Here is a 23692-nt window from a genome sequence, read left to right as displayed (position 1 = left end):
CCCAGCCTGCTGAGGGTTTAAAACTCTCCTTGGGCTGCTTCACCCTCCCGGTGATGTCACTGAACTTGGGGTAAGTGAGACCTGTTGTGCCCCAGTTTCCCACCAGAGCTAATTTAGTCTGGTTCTCATACTGCAGGAAACACAGTAGGAAGAAAATATGAAAAACACAACAAAACCAATGGCAGTTTAGTAGAGTTACAAGTCACACACAACACTTAATTAGGAGGTTTATCTGAATGAGTAGCGGGGCTGAGGTCTGATACAATGCCGTCATGGAAACTACAATATGTTAAGAGAAATCAGTTAAACTACTGACATACAACCCATAAACAGCTAAATGCTACCTACACTAACAGTGAAGAGGGAAGATTCCCTCTGTAATACTCCTTGATTATTCAAGTCTCTGATTTATTTGGGTGCTGCATGTTTAAAATCCCTGAAACTCACAGCATTATTCGAGATGTTGATGTAATTTCCACTGAAACAGGATGTCAGGTCGGGACATATCAAGTGGCTCCTCCCCCTTTATAAATAGCCAATAGTGTTTAGCTTACCTCACAGCCTGGGCTAAGCTGTACTTGACAGTTGGTACTGTTACAGATTTTTATAATGTTGGGGACGGAACACTTCAGATTCTAGAAAGCATTTGATTGGACAGAAAATCTGCTTACTGTCTCTGCAAACACAGACAGTTTCCCCTCTGAAAACTGGTTGAAGTGCTTGACATCGGCAGCCAAACCAAACCACATCTTCACTCTGAGCTGTGCTGGAATCTTACAGTCCTCGCTCCCACCCTGAGGGTACTAAAACACATACTAGTAGAGTTAAAGAGCTTATAGTTAACATGAAGCACACAAATTTGATGAGTGCATTTCATATCACTTCCATTGCTTGCTCTGTAGCATACACACCTTCATGAAGATAGTTTGCAGCTGACCACAGTGTTTGCCGCAGTAACCCTGCGAGAAGAGCACCTTATGGGCTGGGATTCTGTGGTATGCCACTCTTTTGTCCCCCTGAAGCATCCAGATCACTATGTCTGGCAGACTGTTCTGGGGCTGGAAAAAAGGGTAAAATGATTAAGAAAGAACAGAAGAAAGAAAGAAAGAAAGCATTAAAAGGAAACTTAAAAGCCATAACTAATCAATGAAACAGACAGTTTGGAGGGCATAGGTAATTTTTGGCACCCCCTTCTGTTCACATGAAAATATTACATTTTCAAATCACTGGAATTTTTTTAAGATAATTAGATTATTATTATTATTATTGTTGTTATTATTATTGTTATTATTATTATTATTATTATTATTATTATTATTATTATTATTATTATTTTAACCAAAATGCTCAAATTGCTTACTGGTTTTAGCTATGATCAAGATTCTCAGTTGCATACAGTGATTGTATAACATAGCTGATTGTCTCAACTCTCACTAGACTTTCACACTAGAACTGTGTACTGGGCGCTACACTGTCACTTACTGTGCCCATCGTCCTGTTTTTAGTAGTTACTGTACTGTCTTGTGTTGTTTGCATACGTTTGCATGTGCACTTTATGTAGAAATGTGTAGGTCTTATTTAGTTCTGTGTCGTCTCATGTGGTTAGTGTGTGGTTTTATGTGGCACCATGGTCCTGGAGGAACGTTGTTTCGTTTCAGTGTATTGTACCAGCTGTATATGGTTGAAATGACAATAAAAGCCACTGGACTTGACTTGACTCAGCAGCATTAGCTGTTAATGTTAGCCAGCATACCACAAATTTTCAACTGGTAAACTAATCAAATAAAACAGCTATTTAAATAACAGCTATTTAAAGGTAACTGGGCTAGCAACATTAAAATAGTTCGGTTTTAATTCTGTTCTGGCTAAGCGAGAGACAGAATTGAATAAAATATCAATTGTGAATGACAGAAGAGAGCGAGCCAAAGAACAAAAAAAGAAAAAGACAGAGAGAGAGAGAAGACAAGAAAAAGAAATCTTCACATTTTAAACTCTAGCTGCTGAAACAGAAACACTGTGTACCCTGCTCTCTCTGGAATCTGACTTTCTGCTAACAAAGAATGGCAGAATAACAAAAGAGACAGAAACAAAGAGCGAAACAAAAGAAATGAGAAAAGGAGAAGGAAATAAAACATAAAAGGAGTAAATGTAAAACAGTCAGTATTGTTTTTGATTTTTGGACTCATGCTCAAGTCCCATCTGTGGATTCTCACCTCCTCAGTGAGTGAGTGCAGTCTCATGGCCCAGTCCTCAGCCTGCTCCAGCACTGTGCTCAGCTCTGTCTCCTGGCCGTGTTTCAGTGCCAGAGCGGCCTGCTGGATCTGCTTTAGGTTTACCTTACGCAAACGACGCAGAGCTTTATCCAGAGGGGTCACGCATGGCCATCCATCCAGCTCAGGCAGCTCCTCGCTGAACCACACCAACATGGATATTAATTTCATAAATACTCACACAGCAACCCAGTAAAGAAATGTCCCAGTAAAAAAGTTCTCGTTTACTGAAATACTGTGTTAAAGCATACACATAGTCATCTTTCAGTGACTTAGATATCTCAATTTTTACAAATAAAGTTCAAATTCATTTGTTCGTTTGTTCATTCATTCATCTTCAGTAACTGCTTTATCCTGGCCATGGTCCCAGTGGATCTGGAGCCTATACTGGCAATTCTGGGCACAAAGCAGGAGAATTCAAGCCTATATAGAGTCAGCAGTCCATCACATGTACACACACATCCACACTTTTGGGGAATTTAGCATAGCCGGTCCACCTAAACACATGTTTATGGACAGTGGGAGGAAACCCAGAGGAGACCCACACAGACACAGGAAGAACATGTCAAACTCTACATAGACTGTATCCCAAGCTCAGGATCAAACCAGGGATTCTGGAGCTGTGAGGCATTAATGTTACCCACTGCACCACTATGTTTACCTTTAAAGTTATAGTATATTCTAATGTACTAATATAATAATAGCTAATAGTATATTCATTTTAGGGGTATGGTGGCTTCGTGGTTAGAACTTTGCCTTGCCCCTCCGGGGATGGATGTTCTCCCCATGCTTTGGGGGTTTCCTCCGGGTACTCTGGCTTCCTTCCCCAGTCCAAAGACATGCATTGTAGGCCGATTGGCATCTCTAAATTGTCGCGCGTGTGTGTGTGTGTGCGATTTGTGCTCCAGATCCCCTGGCATAGGCTCCAGGCTCCCCGTGACCCTGTGTAGGATAATCAATACAGAAAATGGATGGATGGTATATTCACTTCTTCCATCATAGGTGGCCTTTTCAACTTGCTTTAAATTCATTTTCAAAACATGATCAAAAACATTTTGTGGTAGTGATCTTCTTACCCCTCCTCTTATACCTGTGAGGAGCTTTACCTGCAGTCAGTGATGAGATCATCAAGTAGTTTAACCACCTTCTCCTCCAGTTTGTCCTGGTCCCCGCCTGCTTGGAGCTCCAACTGTACAAGATTCAGGTTTGATTCCTAACACAAATGCAGACAAATATATAACTGACCATCCCTCAAAAAACAAGCTTTTCTTTTTATATCACTCTTTATACATATATCTATATAACATTTTAACTTTGATACAACTTTTGGAAGCATATTCTCATCCTAAATCACTTTGGCTTGTCTCTCACCAGATGTTCTGTGATGATCAGCAGCATGTTAAGGGCCTCTATACGGGGGCTGATGTCCTCCCACTCTGACGACAGCACCACCACAGGCTTCACATTCCCCCAGGGTAGGTAATAGTAGTGACAACCTACAGTCACACAGAAAGTCAGAGCATTATGTTTGACAACAGGAAAAATGCACCCTGAACGACTTGCATATTAATCTTCATAATTAACATGTGATCTTCAGTGGCGTCCAACATTATTTTGTAATGAAATTCTGAGTTGACTTTTCTAGTATAATTTTTTTTTTTTCTTGATATGTTGGTCTAATTTCACTGCTTAATGGGTTCCTACCTTACCCACAATGCTGTTCAAAAACCTGTTGATAGTGGTGCTAGTGGGAATTATCTCTTGCTCCATATAGACCTAATGAGACCCATTCAGCAGTCCTTTAGTCTAGCTCTCTCACGTCCTCAACTCTACACTCTGCTCAAACAGATTTTTCATTGCAGCATTCAAAGCCATCATGCTTGATATCTTAAAGAGTGCCATCTAGTCGAGTTGAGTAACTCTGCATTGCATTCTGAAACTGTGAGTCCAGCGTTTGCCGTCTTCTCTATCTACTGTAAAGGTTGGATTTCTCATGAAAGACATCGAACTTCACTGGAAAAAGGGTGAAATGATAAAAGAAGCACTTGCGCCTTTGTTTTTAGGAGGTAACAACAAAATTATTACTTCATACATTTGAGATCACTGACTTCTTTTCTCCTATTAAACACTATTGTAACTGCATTAGCAATGTCCCTCTGTGATGTCAGAGTGGCGGACAACTGCTGACCTCTAACGAAAATACAGCACAGAAAAATTAGCATCAGATTCACAAATATCACAAATAACACATCACAAATATTTCAATATAGACATATATAATGTGTTCCAGGGTACACTTTTCCTTTAACAATCAATGATTCAGTGGTGACCACGCTTGTTTTTGAGACAATGATTAAAGATTATTTCTCACCATCAAACACAGCTCGGCTGTACTGCGTTGTGGAGGCCAGAGGCAGGCAGCTGTAGTCAAACTTGTTGCCATAGTTGCCGATGCTGACCTCAAACTGGATTGCGTCATCCACATCCTGAAGAAGGGTGGCGGAGTAAAAAGCAGCAAACAGAGAGTACTTTCTCTTCCGCATGAATTTCTGAATGGAAAGCCAAACAGAAGAAGCATTTTCATACTGTGTGTCTGTGTGAAGCAACAGTAAATGCATATAAAGAACACTCAAATCTTTCCACGTGGATTCATGTTCAGGGGTTCTTCAGAAAGGTGAATGTATCTTTTACAAGGTAGAACCTCTTACCTCTACCACCAGAAGGTCATCAGGATGAATGTCTTCCACTTTTTGTTCCACTCGTTCACACAGCTTAGTGGCGAGCTCCAAGAGCATACGGCCACGATACGCTACACCTTCACCCTAAACCATACAACACACACCACCACTGAAATTTTAATCACTCTTCTACACACAAATAGAGACATCCATTACAGCTAACAATGTAGGTTAGATCCATTCCACTCTGGATTCACTCTAAGTTAAGATCCATTTTGTTAACAGACTTAATGTCAAGCAAGACTACGTCATTATGGAGGCTTTTAGACTCTCAGTATCTTACACAGCAATGCTTAACTATAATGCGGTTCAAGTGGAACTTGATCTACTTTACCTTGCCGAGGTTGAGAGTCTCATGGGGGTCAGAGAAGGCAGTGAACTCTCTAGGACTTCCATACAAATTCACATAACAGGGGCCAAATGTTGGCAGGAAGCCCAGGCTGTCATCAACTAAGACAGAAATGTTGAGGTTAATTTGTGAGGGTAGGAAATGAATATGCTAAACATGCTAAAATTACAGTAAGAAAATCTTGCCATGGATTTCACAAGCTACAAGTACGGCACCCAGATTGTTATATCGTGGTTTTCAGAAGAAATTCAAATACGTAGAAGTAGGTGCATTTAAATTAGATTGTATCACACAGATACAATAGGAAAGAAAGACATACTGGCACTTTGGAGGGTCCTGGGGGGCAAGTCATCTGAATGCGTAGGGAAATAAAGGATACTTTAAACAGAACTGAAAACTACAGGTGCACGCTCACTCTTGCTACTAATTCATGCCTTCACAAAGTAGTTAGATCTCCAAACATATGTTTGTATGAAGGAGTTTCACTAACCAATTAGTCAACCCAGTATAAATCCAATTCAAGTAAATGCAATGCAATAGACATACCACATCTACAAATTAAAGTGCTGGATCAGCTGGCGTTAACAAAACTCTCTTACATCCACTGGACCACTAAGATCAAAGTGGGAATTTAGATAAGTGGATGAGGATAAAAATGCAAACAGATCAAAGTTTAGAAAGTTACTTCTTGTTCATGCCACAGACCAGTATAATGCAACCACAGGCCTTTTACCTGCATGCACACTGAAAAAACAAAAATACTATCCACAAAATTAAGCACTGATGCTCTCACAGTCTTCAATCATAGTCTTCAATCACAGTCCTCACTGAATAATGTCTAGAGTAAATTATAAGATTTTATACCAGAGCACTGTTAAATGCTCAGTTCTGATCGGTCAGAAGTTGTTGATCCGTTTCCTATAACAGCACAGGTTAGACGGTGGTTCCAGTTGCAAGGTTTATATTAATGCACTAATTCTAATACAGTGCCCTCCACTAATAGTGGCACCCTTGGTAAATATGAGCAAAGAAGGCTGTGAAAAACTGTCTTTATTGTTTAACCTTTTAATCTTTTGTTTAAAAAAATTCACAAAAAATACTCTGCTCTCATGGATATCAAACAATTGCAAACAAAACACAAGTTTATTATTAAAAATACTTGTTAAATATAGGTGTGCAACAATTATTGGCACTCTTTTAGTCAATACTTTGTGCTACCTCCCTTTGCCAAGATAACAGCTCTGAGTCTTCTCCTATAATGCCTGATGAGGTTGGAGAATACATGGCAAGGGATCTGAGACCATTCCTCCATACAGAATCTCTCCAGATCCTTCAAATTTTGAAATCTCTCTTCAGTTCACCACACAGGTTTTCTATGGGTTTCAAGTCAGGGGACTGGAATGGCCATGGCAGGACTTTGATTTTGTGGTCAGTAAACCTTTTTTTGTGTTGATTTTGATGTATGTTTTCGATCATTGTCCTGCTGGAAAATCCAACCACGGCCCATTTTAAGCTTTCTGGCAGAGGCAGTCAGGTTTTCATTTAATATCTGTTGATATTTGATAGTCCATTATGCCATGTATCCTAACATAATGTCCAGATCCTCTGGCAGAAAAACAGCTTCAAAACATTAAAGAGCCACCACCATATTTAACCGTGGGCATGAGGTACTTTTCCATACGGCTACCTCTCTGTGTGCACCAAAACCACCTTTGAAGTTTATTTCCAAAAGCTGTATTTTGGTTTCATCTAACCATAGAACCCGATCCCATTTGAAGTTCCAGTAGTGTCTGGCAAACTGAAGACACTTGAGTTTGTTTTTGGATGAGAGGAGAGGCTTTTTTCTTGAAATCCTTCCAAACAATATGTAGTGATGTAAGTGACTTCGGATATCAATGGGAATCTACTTCAAATATGTTTTTCTGATATGAATTCATAGAGGTGCCAATAATTGTTGCACACCTATATTTAACAATGATATTTTTTGGATAAACCTGTGTTGTGTTTGCAATCGTTTGATGTCCATGAGAGGAGATTATTTTTGTGATTTTTTTTTTTAACAAAAGGATAAAAACGTTTAAAAAATAAAGATAATTTTCACAGCCTACTTTCCACATATTTACTAAGGGTGCCAATATTAATAGAGGGCACTGTACATTAACAACTTACACAGGGACTCGTATGGCAGATGTTCCACATTTACAGTTGGGTGTAATTGCTGATATGGTGATGCTATGGTGAAGGAGATTTATGATGGTGATGTTATGGTGTTCTATTTAACATACAGTCTATGGCAAGAGCCTCCAGTGTCAGATCTATATAACAGAGGTAAAGCTGTAACTTATGCATGTAGGGTTCCCTTTCAAAAGGAACTCCACGTTACGTTTAGCATAACACTATGGGCGCTCCCAGGGAACAGGATTACATGCGTAACCCAGACGTTTTGTTGTATCTCAACATGGCAAACTTGTTTTTTTTTGTATTGTTTACTTCAATGGAGAGCAAAAACAGAGGCTGATGAGGAAATGACTGTATATACTGTAGCTCTTACAACATAAGAGATAACAGGGACTAACTTAAATGTCACTATAAACTAATTTAAAGTATAACATGTTGTTTAATTAATTTAAAAAATTGAATAGTTGGCAAATTATTGTGGTATATGAGAAATAAATATTGTTCTGTTATTGGAAAATAATCAACTTTGGGGCATCACACCATCCAATCACTGATTATTTTCCAATAACAGTAAGTGTTTTATTCCTTATTTAACCAGTGCAATATTCACCTATGATTTATTAATGTTTAAACCAGGAATCAGTGCCATGCCACTGATATCTCAGAATATGTCTGGAGGTTAGTAGTCATGCATGTATCACAATGCATTCATCACATTGCTGTTGCTCTTCAGAGACTGTTTTGCAAATGTGTTGTTTGTAACATACTAATAGTAAATGTTGTGTTTTGTTGTTATTGCATTTTGTAGAATTTCCTTGCAGTTATAACAGTTGCTTTCACTAAGTGTTTGAATATACAGTATGGCTATTAAATTCTGATGATGTTCTTTTTCCTGCACTCTTCAGAAATATGGACTGCACACTACTATGCAAAGGGATTCAAAGGAGTAATGTAATGATTCCTAATGAATCCATATCCAAAGCCACAGGTCCTCAGCCTTTCGTGTATGTTTACAGATAAAAGATGGAATGAAAATGAAGAGATGAAAGTGGAAGGTGCACTAACACTTCAAAAGCAGTGAGACATGTTGCCGCACTTCATATGACATTCATTGATTACCTTCTATTTCACCGCCTGGAGCAGAGATCTTTGACATACTCAGATGTGTGGTGCCAATTACATCATTGTGGCTTGCTCGATCCCTAGCAGAAATGAGATTATGATATCGCAAGTTAAGAAGTTAAAGATGTTTTAAATGCACTGTAAGTACACAGTGCGGTTATTTGATCAGTTGAGCAAAAGTCACGTGCAATGTAATTTTTTTTCAAAATGAACTAACCAATCTAAAATGCGTATCCTCATCTTCTCACACATAGACGGAAACTGCAGAAAGAACCAGCATTCGGCATGAACTAGGAGCATGGAGAAATTTGACCAATAACTTCTGATATGTGCAGTTATGTGGCTCAGCTTACTCTGATAGGGAGCGTAAGACTTTGGTTCCACTGTGGGTTGGCGTTCTTCTCCAATATTTTACTGCACATCTGTGAATGCACATGTACTGGCCCTCAAAATCAAATATCATCAAATATCAAAATCATAATATAATAAATGAGCTCATGCAGGATCGTTCTTATGATTAATATGGCATGGAACGATTTACCTGTTTTTAGTTCTTCAATCATCTGTACTCAGGGGTAATTCATCTTACCATGGCTATAATATTTTTGGGAAACTTTTACAAGAACTCTGAAATGCTGAAAGATCATTGGTTGTATATTATTTATTCTGCTTCTTCAATGCTATAGTACATCATCACTGGCCAGCCTCATGACTCATGACTTGGAGCATTTTCATTAAGACCTGGTCAAATGTGGCTAAAACCTAGTTGGAACATTTCAGTCAGGCAGCTATAATTTCTTGTCATGGGTTGGAGTGTCTTAAAATTAAAGCACAGGCAAATATATTGCAAAAAAAAAAATCCCAGCTGTGGATCGATAGAACATTCAGTCATAAAAAGCCCAGATGAATCTAGTGGGCTGCGGTGTGGACTGCCTGAACATGGCTAATGCAGATCAAAGATGTTTTCGCATCATATGTGAAGTTTGTACCGTTTTGCCAGCGAAGTTGACTTCCACTAATGGATCCACCAGGTTTTTTCGGTTTGACTCAAAACCCAGAAATTGCTTCATGCCATCAATAAATGCATCATCCACTAGCAAGGGGACAGCAAGGGGAGAAAAAGTCACATATGTATTTTTTTAAAAAGTCTCACACAATAATGCTGATGCACATGCAAACAATACTACCTACTCTGAGGCAAGTCATCTGCTCTGTAGACTTTAAGAGTGAAGGTGGCTCCTCTGAGTGTGAGACCTGCTGGTCTCAGCAGGTTCGTCTCAACGTCCTCCCTTTCCTGAACACCCTCTTTTTCAGTCTATGACATAGATTTAATAGATTTACATTTCTTTGGAAAAGCATAAATTCTTCTATAGGAACAATACAATTTGAAACCACAATCAAAATCTGATGTAGTTATTACTCTTACTCACTGGTGGCTCATCACCTGCAGCCAGGACTATAAGGCTGACCTTCAGATACCCTCTGGCCCCGGCACAAAAATCATCAGGATCAGCCAGCAGCAACCACTTCCTGAGAATAGCATGTCCTGCCACAATCGAAATAAGCAATACTAATCAGCTTTTTACTCAGGTAAATCTCTCATTCCCTTAATATAATACCTATATGGCATTGAAATTAATGCACTATTGAACCAAAATAAATTTTAATTGGAATAAAGTGTGAGATTTTGGAACATGCTCTTTTGAGCAAAAGCACACAGCCAATTGTCACAGGAGTCTGCAGTACTCACTGTGCTCGTTATACACCATGCCAACATCCAGCTGAGAGAGAAGGCAACAAAAGAAAGAGTCATAACTATTATCAGCTGTGCATGAGAGAACAGATCAGTGTGTCCCACAAACAAAAGATAAAAAGGAAGCACAGATGTCATTGGGAGATATACCAAAAAACAGTGTCAATTCACAGCAATTGAAACTGATAAAAGAATGTAATAAATGCAAAAGTAGAAGCTAAGAGAATACTACCTTAAATTCTCCAATGACAGAGTCTGTACGAAAAGACTTGGAGTCAAATACCTTGGATAGAACACAGAGGTAAATATTACTATAGTATTAAATACTGCTGCTACTACTGAAAATAATGGGCCAACAGGAGCAACCAGATGCCACTTCATGTCCAGTTTAAATGAAGTATGGCAGCTACAGTGAACACACCCACAATATGTCTCAAACTTGTACACCCTTGCCCAGATGAGGCTCTGATTTGCTTTGCATTTGTGGAAGTTTTTGTGCAAGTTCATTAGGTCAACCTTTTCTTTATTTCAGCTCAATTCAAGTGAAGAACAGTAGGTGCCTGCCTAGCATCCACTAACCATTCTATCTGGAGTAGTTATATCCTGTAAGTGTGCATAACATACATAGGTTCATCCAGTTTGTTGCATGATGTCTACTGTTCAAAGAACAGAAAGATGAGTCTACCATTCCCTGGGTACAGAAGTTTTGTCAGCACTTTTAGCATGCTGAATGGGACTCCAAGCATCAACAGTGTCAGGCCAATTTAAAGTCAAATTTCAAATCATTTTTTTTAAATGAAGCCAAAACAAGATTTCATTACATCAATAAGTAAAAATGTTCCCATCAACCAATATAAACTAATGTCTTAATGAATCTGTAGTATTAGTGCTCAATAGTGTGTGCCAGTATTTAGACCCACTGAGCTGATTATGAACATTTAATAACATGATGTCATTCAAATTCTGTTCATTTATATTCACTTTTTTAGTCCTGGTGTATTTAGTCAACATTTAAATATTCAATTAACGCATGTGTTAATTTACTTTGCTACTTATGGCTTATTTATGCTGAGGTTATGGTTTGGTAATGTCAACTAGGCAGCAAATCATTTCCAAAAGAGTCCTTGAATGTCCTTATCATCAAAATTGCTAGGAAAAATAGCAGCTAGGCCCTCTCCTTCATTATATTCAAATTCCACATGAAAAAAAATCCCAATTTCATTAAATTAGCTAATAGATTAATATAAATGCTGGTCTGCATACTGTTATAAATATAGGCTCATCAAAGAGATCTGCTGGTGTCTCGAAGAAGTTCAGGAAGAAAGTCTAGGGAAAATAAGAAGAAAAATGTATGAGTATGTTTTTCATGACTGATGGTTCAGTAATAAATTCTACTTTCAATGCAATGATAATATAAGCAGAGCAAAAAATATGGTTATAACAGTGTAGTGCAAGTAAAACCTTCAATAAGCTATTATTAAGTGGAGCATTTGAAAAAACAGATTCATTATTCATAATTCATTACCTCATCAAAGTATGGATTGTTGCCTTTCTTGATCTGTGTTCTCTTTGTCTGGCCTCCCACAGTTACTTTGACAATAGGTTTAATATTGATTCCAGGCAGTTGCCTTCCTTCGATGATTCGCACCCGTACCTGAAAATTTAGTCATTTGTGTCATGGCTTAAAATCTTTCATTCAAGCAATTACTTGTTGGTGATGCTACTTTTTTTTTTTTTTCAACATTATCAATATGAAATGCACACATTTATTAATGGACCCCTCTAAAATGCATAACATATACTTTATCCTGTCACATTCATAGTCATAGTATTCATAGAGTAGTTGTAGCTCAGTGCTTAAGATGGTAGATTACTGATTGGATTGGTTGTGAGTTAAAATTTCAGCTTTGCCAAGCTGTCACTGCTGGGCTCTTGAGCAAGGCCCTTAATCCTCAGTCATATAGACAGGCAGATAACAACACATAAATAATGAAGTGAAATTTTCTGCTATGTTTCAGTTCCATTTCCAGCACTAAGCCCAATGTCATTAAGGAAATTTATGACAGATGTTGCCACATGAGGGCGCTGTTTCTGACTAGTGCTGAACGACAAAATACACTCACCATCCACTTTATTAAGAACATCTGTACACTTCATGCAGTTATCTAATCAGCTATACATGTGGCAAACAAAACAATCAACTGGTCTTTTTCCTAATCCTTAATTGTGTAGTTTGGGTGAGTTTGTGCTCATGTTAGCCTCAGATTCTTGTTCTTGGCTGACAGGAGTGGAACCTGATGTGGTCTTCTGCTTTTGTTGGTTTGATGTGTTGTGTGTTCTGAGATGCCTTTCTGCTCACCACAGTTGTAAAGAGTGATTATTTGAGTTACTATAGACTTCCTGGCAGCTTGAACGAATCTGGCCATTTACCTCTGATCGCTCTTATCAACAAGGCGTTTCCACCCACACAACTGTCTCAATGTTCTTTTGTTTTTCGCAACATTCTGTGTAAACTCTAGAGTCTGTTGTGTGTGAAAATCCCAGGAGCTCGGCAGTTTCTGAAATACTCAAACCAGCCCTTCAGGCACTAACAACCATGCCACAGTTAAAGTCACAGAGATCACATTTTCCCCCATTCTGATGCTTGATGTGAACATTAACTCAAGCTCTTGCCCTGTATCTGTATTTAGTGCATTGCTGCTGCCACATGATTGGCTGATTAGATAACTGCATGAATGGGTATGTGTACAGATGTCCCTAATAAAGTGGATGGTGAGTATATATTTAAGATTAAGACACACTTAATGTAATTTCAAACACAATCGTGTTGAGTCTAATCTGTGCACTAGACCATTAAGAAGCCACCATAGTGAAGATGAGACCTAACAGAGCATATACGTTTAATTATGAAAACAAAATCATTTTCTTTAGGCATTATGTTATAGCATGACCATTCATATGATGGCTACTGCAATTTTGTGAGTGTTTAAATACCTATGATCCATACAATGTGAATTTTTGGATCCAAACCAATATATACACACACCTGGAGGTCCTGGGGTTTGTTGGAAAGAGGGGCTTTGTTGCTTTGCTGTTTCTTTTTCTTCATGCCATGTGTAAATGCTGGAGGTGCTTTTTTTGGTGGTGTATGAGGAGCCCCAATCTCCTGGCCTTGTGGTCCTGGAATAGGTTCGGGCTCCTCTGCAACTTCCACCATGATCATGCTCTCTGTGTCCTCATCTCCCATAGTGTCCAATGAGAACACTGCATACATAAGAAGCATTACTCACTAGACAAATACATTTCTGTGTTCTCCACTCACACACAAGGTGCATAAGGTTTGCCTTAATGTTACAAAGGTACAATGTAACACTTTATATTAAGATTCTCTTAACTGACATTAATACATTAACATAAACAAACTACAGTATGTGCTTCAGCATTAATACACCATGAGTAAGATAAATAAAGCAACTAACACTTGTAGTAATAGATACTGTGAAATAACTTTTTAAAATTTTCTAACATTTACCCAAAAATCAATTAATATATGTGCTAATATTGTTACTTTATTGAGATTACTTATGGTTTATTAATACTGACATTCATGGTTTTATGGAAATATTTGTACAAGAACGTGTAATAACGGATGTACAAAATATGCAATATGATATGTGTAGTAATCATACAAAGCGCAAAGTGCAGTGTGCAGAGTTTCAGCGGAGTGCACAGTGACTCAGTGACTTGAGAGTCTTTATGGAGTACTAAGATTATGATGTTTGAACATTTAAGTCCATACTGCACTCTGTGTGTGTGTGTGTGTGTGTGTGTGTGCGCACAGTCCTCACCTGTGACAGTGTCCAGCTCTACAGTATTATGCGGAGTCTCTGGCTGTAGTGGGGGCTGAAAGATGGGAGCCATGCCTGGGGGAGGGACGTAGGAAACCTGCAGAGTCACTGTGGCCTGGTAGAACACAGTCAGTATAACAGGCTATAATTAGATTATGTTGTTAAGCTGCTTTTATAACTGTCAGCTATAAATCTTGAAAAAAAAGACCATACTAGGGGAGTACTAATCTGATACAGTGGTTCTATATCAGAGTTCAAACTGGCTTGAAATGTGGAATCGGCCTATTTCTGATCTGATCTGATCCAGTGATCTTACACTGACCGACACAGATTTAGTACTTGAACCCAGTACACAACCTAAAGTATGTTGTAATTCTGGTGTTCCACATAACTTTGCAACAGAGGCTGCCAGAGAGAGAGAAGGCTTAGGGGACGTCTGTACTGGATCAGTATCAGCAGTCGATATTGAAAAAAATGTCTCTGATAACAAAAATGTAAAAATTAGGATTTTGTAAAGCACTTTTAACAATAAGACTCATCGGCTAATCATCAACTCGGAAACCAAACTGTTTAAGTACAGAGATAATTATAGGAATGTAAATACATCTTTAAATGCTCTCTCTATAGCGTTAGGCCAGGTGGTGGATTTCACCCTAGACACATCAGTGGCTAATAAACTGAATCAAGTGTGTTAAATCAGGGAAATGTGTGAGGACTAATTATCACAGGGCAACAACACTGATTAGTAATGGGTGTTTTTTTTTAATAATCCAAGCTTTCAAGCAAGAAGTTCTGGTTTTAGGACTAACGCTGGATTAACACTACATGATGTTAAAATTATACCTCATCTGTAGAGAATTTTCTTGTCTTTGTCACAAGGTTATGTACAGAATATCATTGAAAAAACGGAATAGGTATCACCCATTGTCACCCATTATGGTGAGTACCTGTTTCAAACATTGGATTTATAAAATGTACCGTATAACACTAATATAGAGTAGAGAATGTGTTAATTAAGTATTTCATACACCCAACATCATGTCACATATACACTAAATGGCCAAAAGTATGTGGACACCAGACCATCAGACACATATCTGCTTCTTCCCCAAACTGTTCCCACAAAATTGGAAGTACATAATAGCATAGGATGTCTTTGTATGCTGTAGCAATACAATTTCCCCTCGAGATGCACTTTTAATAGAACTACAACATTATAGTGTCCAGACTTTCATTCTAGTTATTGGTTGTTTTTTTCCCCCACCACACTTGATTCTCTTTACTCTGCGATCAGAAAGCCCATCAGATATTATATTAAAATATCCAGAGGCTTATTGGAGTAGCCTTTATGGCTGATATAGAGTTTTGCTGGGTTTATGTTTAGTAAGAATACATACTGTATATAACAACGAATGCATTACAATGGCAAAATTATAATGAAGATACTGTATGTATATTCTGGTGCTCAGTAGTACCCACATGATTAAACCAGTATCTTTTGGTAAACAAATTTTGCCTCCCAGGCTTGGGTGAAAGAAATATACTTGCATTTTCCACAATGCAGAGAAATGATTAAACTGTTACATGTAAGGTTTCTGTCTTTACTGTGAAAAGGTTCAAATGTACTGAGATAAAAAAACTTTTTTTGAACACAAATACCATGCCAAACCTTCCTGACGTTATTTCCTATAACTGTGCTATTCCAGAGAACACGGATACAAAACAGCTTAGAGGGACAACTCCACCTTCTCCTGTCTATCTATTTCCATCCAGGGATAGGACACACACACACACACACACACACACACACAATGCCAGGAAGTAGGGCTTAGATGCCAGGAGCACAGTCCCATATTTGGACATGGTGTGTGAGAGAGGTAGAAGCAAGTGTTTAATGTCATCAGGTTGTAGGGTTGGAGATGGAAAACATTGCCTCTTGAAGAGGCCACTGGTGACGTCTAAAGGTGACCCACATCAGTAAGGAAGGTGGGATGTCCAAACAAAACTTATAGGTCCCTAGCAGTCTTCAGGAAAAAGCTGTTTAGAGTTACAAGACACAAAAGAGCAGACTGGCATGTGTGTACAAACGTGTTTGTCTCCTCTAGTCCACTTTGACCTGAAGGTGGGGCTGCGGGAAAATGTTCAAATTTCACAAAATATTATAGCTGTTGCTTAAATACAGAGCTGGGTGTTCATTAGTCACTGACACAAGTAATGCTTAAAAGGAAAAAAAACACAGGCTGCTATTTTTGATTCACTTAGAGGAAATTAAGAGGAATTTGTCATAGATTGCATGTTAGCGTACACTTGACATCCCTTCTAATGGGTGTGTGGATTCTCCCAGTATACTCCCATTTTAGGACTACATTTTAAACCATTTTATAGTGCACTGTCAGATTTCATATAAATGTATATATTTTCTTTCTTGTCTTTGATTTAATGAGGGCTCTTATCCTGTAGACATGACAACAAGCCCTTGCCAAATTATTATTTGAGAACCTTTGAAAGTGACCCATGTTTAACATTGTCGCCTTGATAATGCTTTACATTAAGGTTTCTTTCATTAGCATTAGCATTAACAAATCATAAAGTCATGTGATAATAATGTGAACCATTAATGTGAACAAATGAAAAAATAAGTGTAAATGTAGTCATGACAATTACAGCATGTTGCTGAACTAATCCATGTCCTTGGGTGGAAATGTTGGAAAATTCACTAAACATGGTGGAAATTCTGTCTCATTTATGAATGTTATGAAATGACCACTGCAAACATGCTAATTATGCACTTCAGTTAATGGATGGTATAATCACTGGGTAAAGGATTCATTGTAATAGGTTACTAACTAATGCTGTGTATTTAAGATAACCTTAATGTAAAGCGTTACCATTACATTTTCAGTAATAACTATGTGTTTCCAATGTATTGATTTTACCGTTAGCTTATTATTTGGTGTCACCAAAATGCCACACACTCCCACTTGGATTTGGAAAATTGCCCTATTTCTGGATCTTAGGGATGGCAAGTATTCTTTAGAGGCAGTTAGAGTTTGTTTAACTAGGAGTCAAAAAGAGGCTGGAGAGACATAAAGATTAAGGAAGAAAATTGGAGTGACCTACCCCAGTGTTGTTCCTCTTGCTGTCCACTAAGGATACAGTGAAGGTAGCTGCTAGGTTCGGGGAGTTGAGTACATCTCTTAAAGAAACCCGACATTCTCCCAGAAACCTGCAGAGTACACATAATGCAAATACCTTATATGTATTGTTTATAAAATACAATATACAATCAGACATTTTGTGGCAGGGACTATAGGCAGAGGTGGATAGTAACTCGTTACATTTACTTCGTTACATTTAAAAATATTTTATGTACTTTTAAGAGTAGGTTTAACTGGCCGTATGTAATGTACTTTTACTTCACTACATTAAAAAATGCAGTTTTAATAATTAGTTTATATCACATATAATGAGGTTGCGAGTCTCATGACAATAAGAGAGGGAAGAAGCGAACATGTCAAAGGAGACAGGACACACACACAAACATACTAACACACACACTCTCTCTCTGTCTCTCTCTCTACACACACATTTTCTCTTCTGTTCTGTTCCATAGTCTGTTTTTTGTTCGCTTTTGTCTTGTATAAAAGCAGATACTGACAAGTTAGTGTTGTTAATGTGGTGTGAAAATAAAGACAGTGAACTGTTGGGAAAATGTTTGCTTTCGGGGTGTGTGTGAGATTTTCTGTTGAAAATGACAGGTTGTGTCTTACAGTAAGGTACCCACCACAGGATTGGGATATGCTGCTTCATCTTGAACCCAGGGTTTATATCGTATAAACAGAACAGACCGACTTTCAAAAAGAGGCGTGACTTACAGTTCTCCATGTAGTTTGAGGTTCAGGATTTTCCTTTCATTTTAATCAGATCCGAAATAACTAGTAACTTGCTACTTGAATAGTCTTCTCAAGAAGGATACTTTATTACTCTTACTCAAGTAATTTTTAACATTGTTACTTTTACTGTTACTTGAGTAATTATTTTTATAACTAGTTTTACTTGTACTGGAGTAAAATCTTTGGCTACTCTACCCACCTCTGACTATTGGTGGGGTTATCAGTCTAACAGTCTAAACAGTCTTGTATTCCTTCTACCATATCACCATAGAAACACCACCAAACAACATTGGTTTCTGTCATTTTCTTTCTGGCTCCTTCTCTGTAAATATATGTCACTCTGACAAATGTTGTTCAGGTTCACATGGTTATATAAATTCATTCAAGAGATGAGCTTGAGTTATTTTCTTTTTTTCCTGTCTTTCTTTCTTTCTTTCTTTCTTCCTTGGACTGTTATCAAGAAATTACTCAAACATGTAAGTATCAAAAAAACAAAAAACAAATTTTAACCCAATTTTAAAGAGGATTATATTCCTGGTTGTGATGATAAGAAGTGGCATCCTGCAGCAAGTCCCATCCTGTGGGCATTCTCTCCAATTTACTGTTTGCCACTCATTCTTACTCTTGTAGGACTCGATACTTAATACATATTCTGAATGACCCTAAACATGCCACAAGGCATCAAAGTGACCACTTCCTACAGAGACTTTCATTTTTATTCTTGAAGTTGTGTAAGATTTATAATCATTTGAATGCAACAACACTAACTTCTGTAATTAAAGGCTGTAAATCACAGACCACCATCAGCTAGCATGTCAGCATATTTTGTTTTATTTAAATGCTTCTGAAACCACACAGATTGTATGCCTGCCGTTCTGTCTCATTTAACAATGCTGTTTATTGTTTGATATATGATGACGCATTCCTACTCGCCAACAGCATAGGCAAGAGTGCAAGTCATCATCAAACTTGTTACGAATACTGCATTTGCTACAGGCAGTATATTCAAGTGATTTAAAATTGCCAGTGATTAAATCACAACCATGATTTGCAAATGTTATAGGCTGACAGTACATAAGCAATACCATACATCCTAGTAGGCTACATGTACAGTCTATTCTGTGCATGCATAAAGCAAATGAATTACAGTTTTTAAATAATATATATATATATATTATATATATATATATATATATATATATATATATATATATATATATATATATATGTATTAAAAATGAAAAATATTGGCACCCTGTCCAGGGGGCACCCTGCCTTGTGCCCCATGCTCCCTGGGATAGGCTCCAGGTTTCCCCGTGACTCTGAAGGAAGGATAAGCGGCATAGAAGATGGATGGATGGATAAAAATAAAAAATCAAAATACCATTGGTCAGGGCTCCCACTAACTAATGAAAGGACTTGTTTCAATTCTGTCACCTCTGGTCTCACTGTGATACTGGCTCACTGTACAAGTAAACCACATTTCCTTGGACATGATCAGGAAGTTTGGATTATTTAGTACTTGCTTCTCACCATTTGTCACAGCTCCTACTAATGTCACTGTTCATTGTGCACATTCCCCAGCACTCCAAACAAAAAGTTATGTGATGATCAAGAGTGATTGTTTACATTGAGCAGCCATGCAACAGAAAGAATGAGAAGAATGGTCACCATTAAGCCTGGAGATATGAACTACTAAGCTACAGGACTCAAATTGTATTACAGTGGTGCTTGAATGTCCTAAAAGAAATGAGAAAAATATTACACTTGGTCATTTATTTACTGAGGAAAATGATCCAATGTTACATATCTGAGTGGGAAAAGTATGTGAAACTCTAGGATTAACAGTTAATTTGAAGGTGAAATTAGAGCCAGGTGCTTTCAATCAATCAGATGACAATCAGGTGTGAGTGAGCGCCCTGTTTTATTTAAAGAACAGGGATCCTACCAAAGTCTGATCTTCACAACACTTGTTTGTGGATGTGCTTCATGACGTGAACAAAGGAGATTTCTGAGGATCTCAGAAAAAAGAGTTGAGTCTCATCCGGCTGGAAAAAGTTATACAGCCATCTCTAAAGAGTTTGGACTCCACCAATCCACAGTCAGACAGATTGTGTACAAATGGAGGAAATTCAAGACCATAGTTACCCTCCCCAGGAGTGGCCGACCAACAAGGATCACTCCAAGAGCAAGACGTCTAATAGTCCATGAGGCCACAAAGGAACCCCGGGTAACTTCTAAGCAACTAAAAGCCTCTCTCACATTGGCTAATGTTAATGTTCATGAGTTTGGAGAAAGGAAAACACTGCATTCCAGTATAAGATCCTTTTCCCATCTGTGAAACATGGTGGTGGTAGTATCATAGGTAGGGCCTGTTTTGCTGCATCTGGGCCTGGACAGCTTGCAAATCATTGATGGGAAAATTAATTCTGAATTATTGCAGAAAATTCTAAAGGAAAATGTCAGGACATTGTCCATGAACTGAATCTCAAGAGAAAGTGAGTCATGCAGCAAGACAATGACCCTAAACACACAAGTCGTTCTACCAAAGAATGGTTAAAGAAGAATGAAGTTAATGTTTTGGAATGGTCAAGTCAAAGTCCTGACCTTAATCTAATAGAAATGTTGTGGAAGGACCTGAAGCAATCAGCTCATGTGATGAAACCCAACAACATACCAGAGTCGAAGCTGTTCTGTACTGAGGAATGGGCTAAAATTCCTCCAAGCCGATGTGCAGGACCGATCAACACTTACCGGAAATGTTTAAGTGCAGTTATTGCTGCACAAGGGGGTCACACAAGATACTGAACGCAAAGGTTCACATACTCATATGTAATATTGCAAAATTTTCCTCAATAAATAAAAGACCAAGTATAATATTTGTCTAATTGGTTTCTCTTTGTCTACTTTTAGGACTTGTATGAAAAGCTGATGATGTCATGATGTGAGGCGGATGCAAATGCAGAACTTCTTTATTTAAAGGAACAGAACACAGGGAAAGGGACACAAAGAGCAGGAAACACCCAAAAATTAGAACAACCAGAACTATAAAAATAAACAGAGAATACTAAACCAACAAAACAAACTGTGCATAATCCAAATTATAACAGATATAATAAAATCAGAATCACAAACATAACCTGACTTGACATAATGTAACGAAAGAAAAAAAACAAAGAACTTAAACAGAGCACTTAATCAAGCAGAAATAACAAACACATGAGTATGGTTACAACAGGAAATCAGGGATACAACAGAAGAAGTTCTGCAAAGACTGTCAGAGTGCCCTCTAGTGAAGTAATGTGGAATTGCCCCTGGAGGCAATGACAAGTGATGTTTTAGGTCATATTTATGCAGAAATATTGAAAATTCTCACAAACTTTCAAGCACCACTTGAGCACATACCTGTTAAATTTTCAGGTTTTTGTGATGTAAAAATAAAAATCTATTTCCATCTTTAATGCAATATAGCAACAAACAGAATTCAAGTGAAAAACAATTAGAAATGTTTTAGGAAAAACAGAAATCCCACTGATAAGTAATTTTTTCAGTCAGTTAGTTTTCATCAGCAGTATTACCCAAAACCCCCTTGAAATATTGCATAGGACCAGTCACGGAGGAGGGAATTGTTGAATGTAGAGGGCAAAATTCAGAAAACGAAAATGTAAGTGACATAAATGCGCAGGGTTTAGGGTATAATTTGGGACAAGGTTTCAACTTCCACATTCCATTCTGATGACTAATGTGAATGTTACCTGAAGCTCTTGACCTGTATCTGCATGATTTTATGCATTGTGCTGCTGCCACATGATTGGCTGATTGGATAACTGCTTAAATGTGCGGGTGTACAGATATACATATTAAAGTGGACAGTGAGTGTACAAACACACATACCTGTTCCTTCCCATTTTTTCATGGTCCTTCACAACCACGTGCAGCTCTGCTGCTGAGTCTAACGGCACTCCTTTTAGGTCCCATTCAAAACCCTGGTATAATGAAGAAACAGAAAAGCATTAGAGAGACGAACATGAAGAGAAAATCATTCTTAGCAGGTGTAAATGAGAAAAGGTAAAGTGTTTTACCTTTTCTCCTTTTTTATTTTCTACCAAATAATACTTTTACTTGTTATCAGTTTAAATGGTATAGTTTAGCCATGTTCCATTGTTAAATACTAATATTTCAAAAAATATCATAATACACAGTGGGTAACTAACCTCATTCCAGACAGGGTTGACATTGTTTTTGACCACTTTGGTCTTCTTCTTAGACCCTGTATAAAGGGGGAAAAGCAAATCATTGTAGATCGCACTCATTAACTGTGATGTTGAAAAGAAATGTGCACATGCTCGCTTATTATGAATATTACTAGATTTTCATTGTAAAACAAAATAAACCACAAAAAATAGGTGTGAGATCCTGTAGCTGTTTATGCCACCATTGTTACTATAAGGATAAGGGATAAGGATGGAGGGTCAGATTGTTCATATATAATAGAAGGAAACTGATTTCTTAAACCGGGAGGAGAAGGAAGGCTGTGTACAGAATACCAGTGTATACAGGAAATGGTGTTTCTGCTAACTATAAACACATCTAATCAAAGTAAACATCTCTATAAATCATAGAAACTGATATACATCAGAATAGATTGTAAATAAAAAATAAGTTTGAGGCAAATCCAATTAGAGAGGCAGTTTCATGGTAGCTGGCACTAAATTAGAACCATTAGAACCATTTTTGTACAAGATGTACAAGACAGGCTATTTAAAATCAACAACATTGGGGGTTTTTTTCTTCTAGAAGTTGAGGATCTGACATTAAAGCTGCTCATTCTTCTTACTGACTGATTATAATGCCAGTGGTAGTTACATAAACCCAGTCCACAAATCTGTCAAAATGGCTTTAAATGGATTCAGGATAGGTCCTTCCTGTTTTGCCATGGATAACAGGTATTAAAATAACTTATCTGGCAGACATGCATCAACAGGTATTTTTAGAAACTAATCAACACTCACCAATGGGTTTCTAAAATAGTAACACAATTTTTAAATATCTCAACAGTCAGACAAGAACAGCTGGTATCACTAAAAGTCATAGGGTGATCAGGGCTGGTACAAATTCTAACCCAAAAACTTGCTCTGGAAATAATGGAAATAATATGTCCTATGTCTGAACTAGGTTTGGTGACAAACAAGTGACATATCACTCTGTAACACAGTCATCTGGAAAGATAATCCCAATGGAGACAAATGTTTATACATCTAGAGATTAAAATATTCCTCACTGCTGAGTTTGGGTTGATAATGAACTAAAAAGTCACACTGCACACAATCTCTTCACTCTTCTCACCAACATGGTTTAAGAACAAGTTCTTTATTTGCTTCCAGCCTCCTTTTCATGTAACTATGCACGTCACCTCCCCCAACCCCCCACAGTCTTTTTCTAATAACTTGTTGCTTACTCAGAGCTTCCTCTGTGCAGAATAATTTGCCTCCATGATGTCTATAAATGGCGATGGCATTCAATGTCATGAGGGTGGAAACG

At 37.8% G+C, this 23692-nt stretch overlaps 1 protein-coding gene across 9 annotated transcripts in view; it reads right to left on the bottom strand.

Moving 5' to 3' along the window:
• dysf (dysferlin, limb girdle muscular dystrophy 2B (autosomal recessive)) overlaps positions 1–23692 on the bottom strand; it is an 88372-nt gene that overhangs the window by 57394 nt on the left and 7286 nt on the right. For 6 of the 9 annotated variants that reach the window (XM_053629094.1, XM_053629091.1, XM_053629096.1 and 3 more), the window contains exons 2-26: positions 22366–22421; positions 22046–22137; positions 17379–17484; positions 14259–14373; positions 13457–13674; positions 11936–12064; positions 11674–11736; positions 10643–10693; positions 10408–10438; positions 10088–10203; positions 9849–9972; positions 9647–9750; positions 9011–9079; positions 8875–8918; positions 8655–8737; positions 5677–5709; positions 5343–5458; positions 4979–5092; positions 4642–4819; positions 3642–3766; positions 3377–3483; positions 2214–2409; positions 912–1058; positions 672–803; positions 1–130 (exon numbers count right to left, since the gene is read on the bottom strand). The exon at positions 1–130 is cut by the window's left edge and continues 37 nt beyond it. In XM_053629094.1, the coding sequence (XP_053485069.1) occupies positions 1–130; positions 672–803; positions 912–1058; positions 2214–2409; positions 3377–3483; positions 3642–3766; positions 4642–4819; positions 4979–5092; positions 5343–5458; positions 5677–5709; positions 8655–8737; positions 8875–8918; positions 9011–9079; positions 9647–9750; positions 9849–9972; positions 10088–10203; positions 10408–10438; positions 10643–10693; positions 11674–11736; positions 11936–12064; positions 13457–13674; positions 14259–14373; positions 17379–17484; positions 22046–22137; positions 22366–22421 (2679 nt within the window). The remainder of the gene's footprint in view (positions 131–671; positions 804–911; positions 1059–2213; positions 2410–3376; positions 3484–3641; positions 3767–4641; positions 4820–4978; positions 5093–5342; positions 5459–5676; positions 5710–8654; positions 8738–8874; positions 8919–9010; positions 9080–9646; positions 9751–9848; positions 9973–10087; positions 10204–10407; positions 10439–10642; positions 10694–11673; positions 11737–11935; positions 12065–13456; positions 13675–14258; positions 14374–17378; positions 17485–22045; positions 22138–22365; positions 22422–23692) is intronic. The other 3 variants (XM_053629097.1, XM_053629092.1, XM_053629093.1) reach the window with 1 other exon arrangement.

The sequence above is a fragment of the Ictalurus furcatus genome, chromosome 7 (assembly GCF_023375685.1).
Source record: "Ictalurus furcatus strain D&B chromosome 7, Billie_1.0, whole genome shotgun sequence".
NCBI lineage: Eukaryota > Metazoa > Chordata > Actinopteri > Siluriformes > Ictaluridae > Ictalurus > Ictalurus furcatus.
The sequence above is the reverse complement of the archived record's forward strand: the minus strand, read 5'-3'. Positions and strand labels throughout refer to the sequence as shown.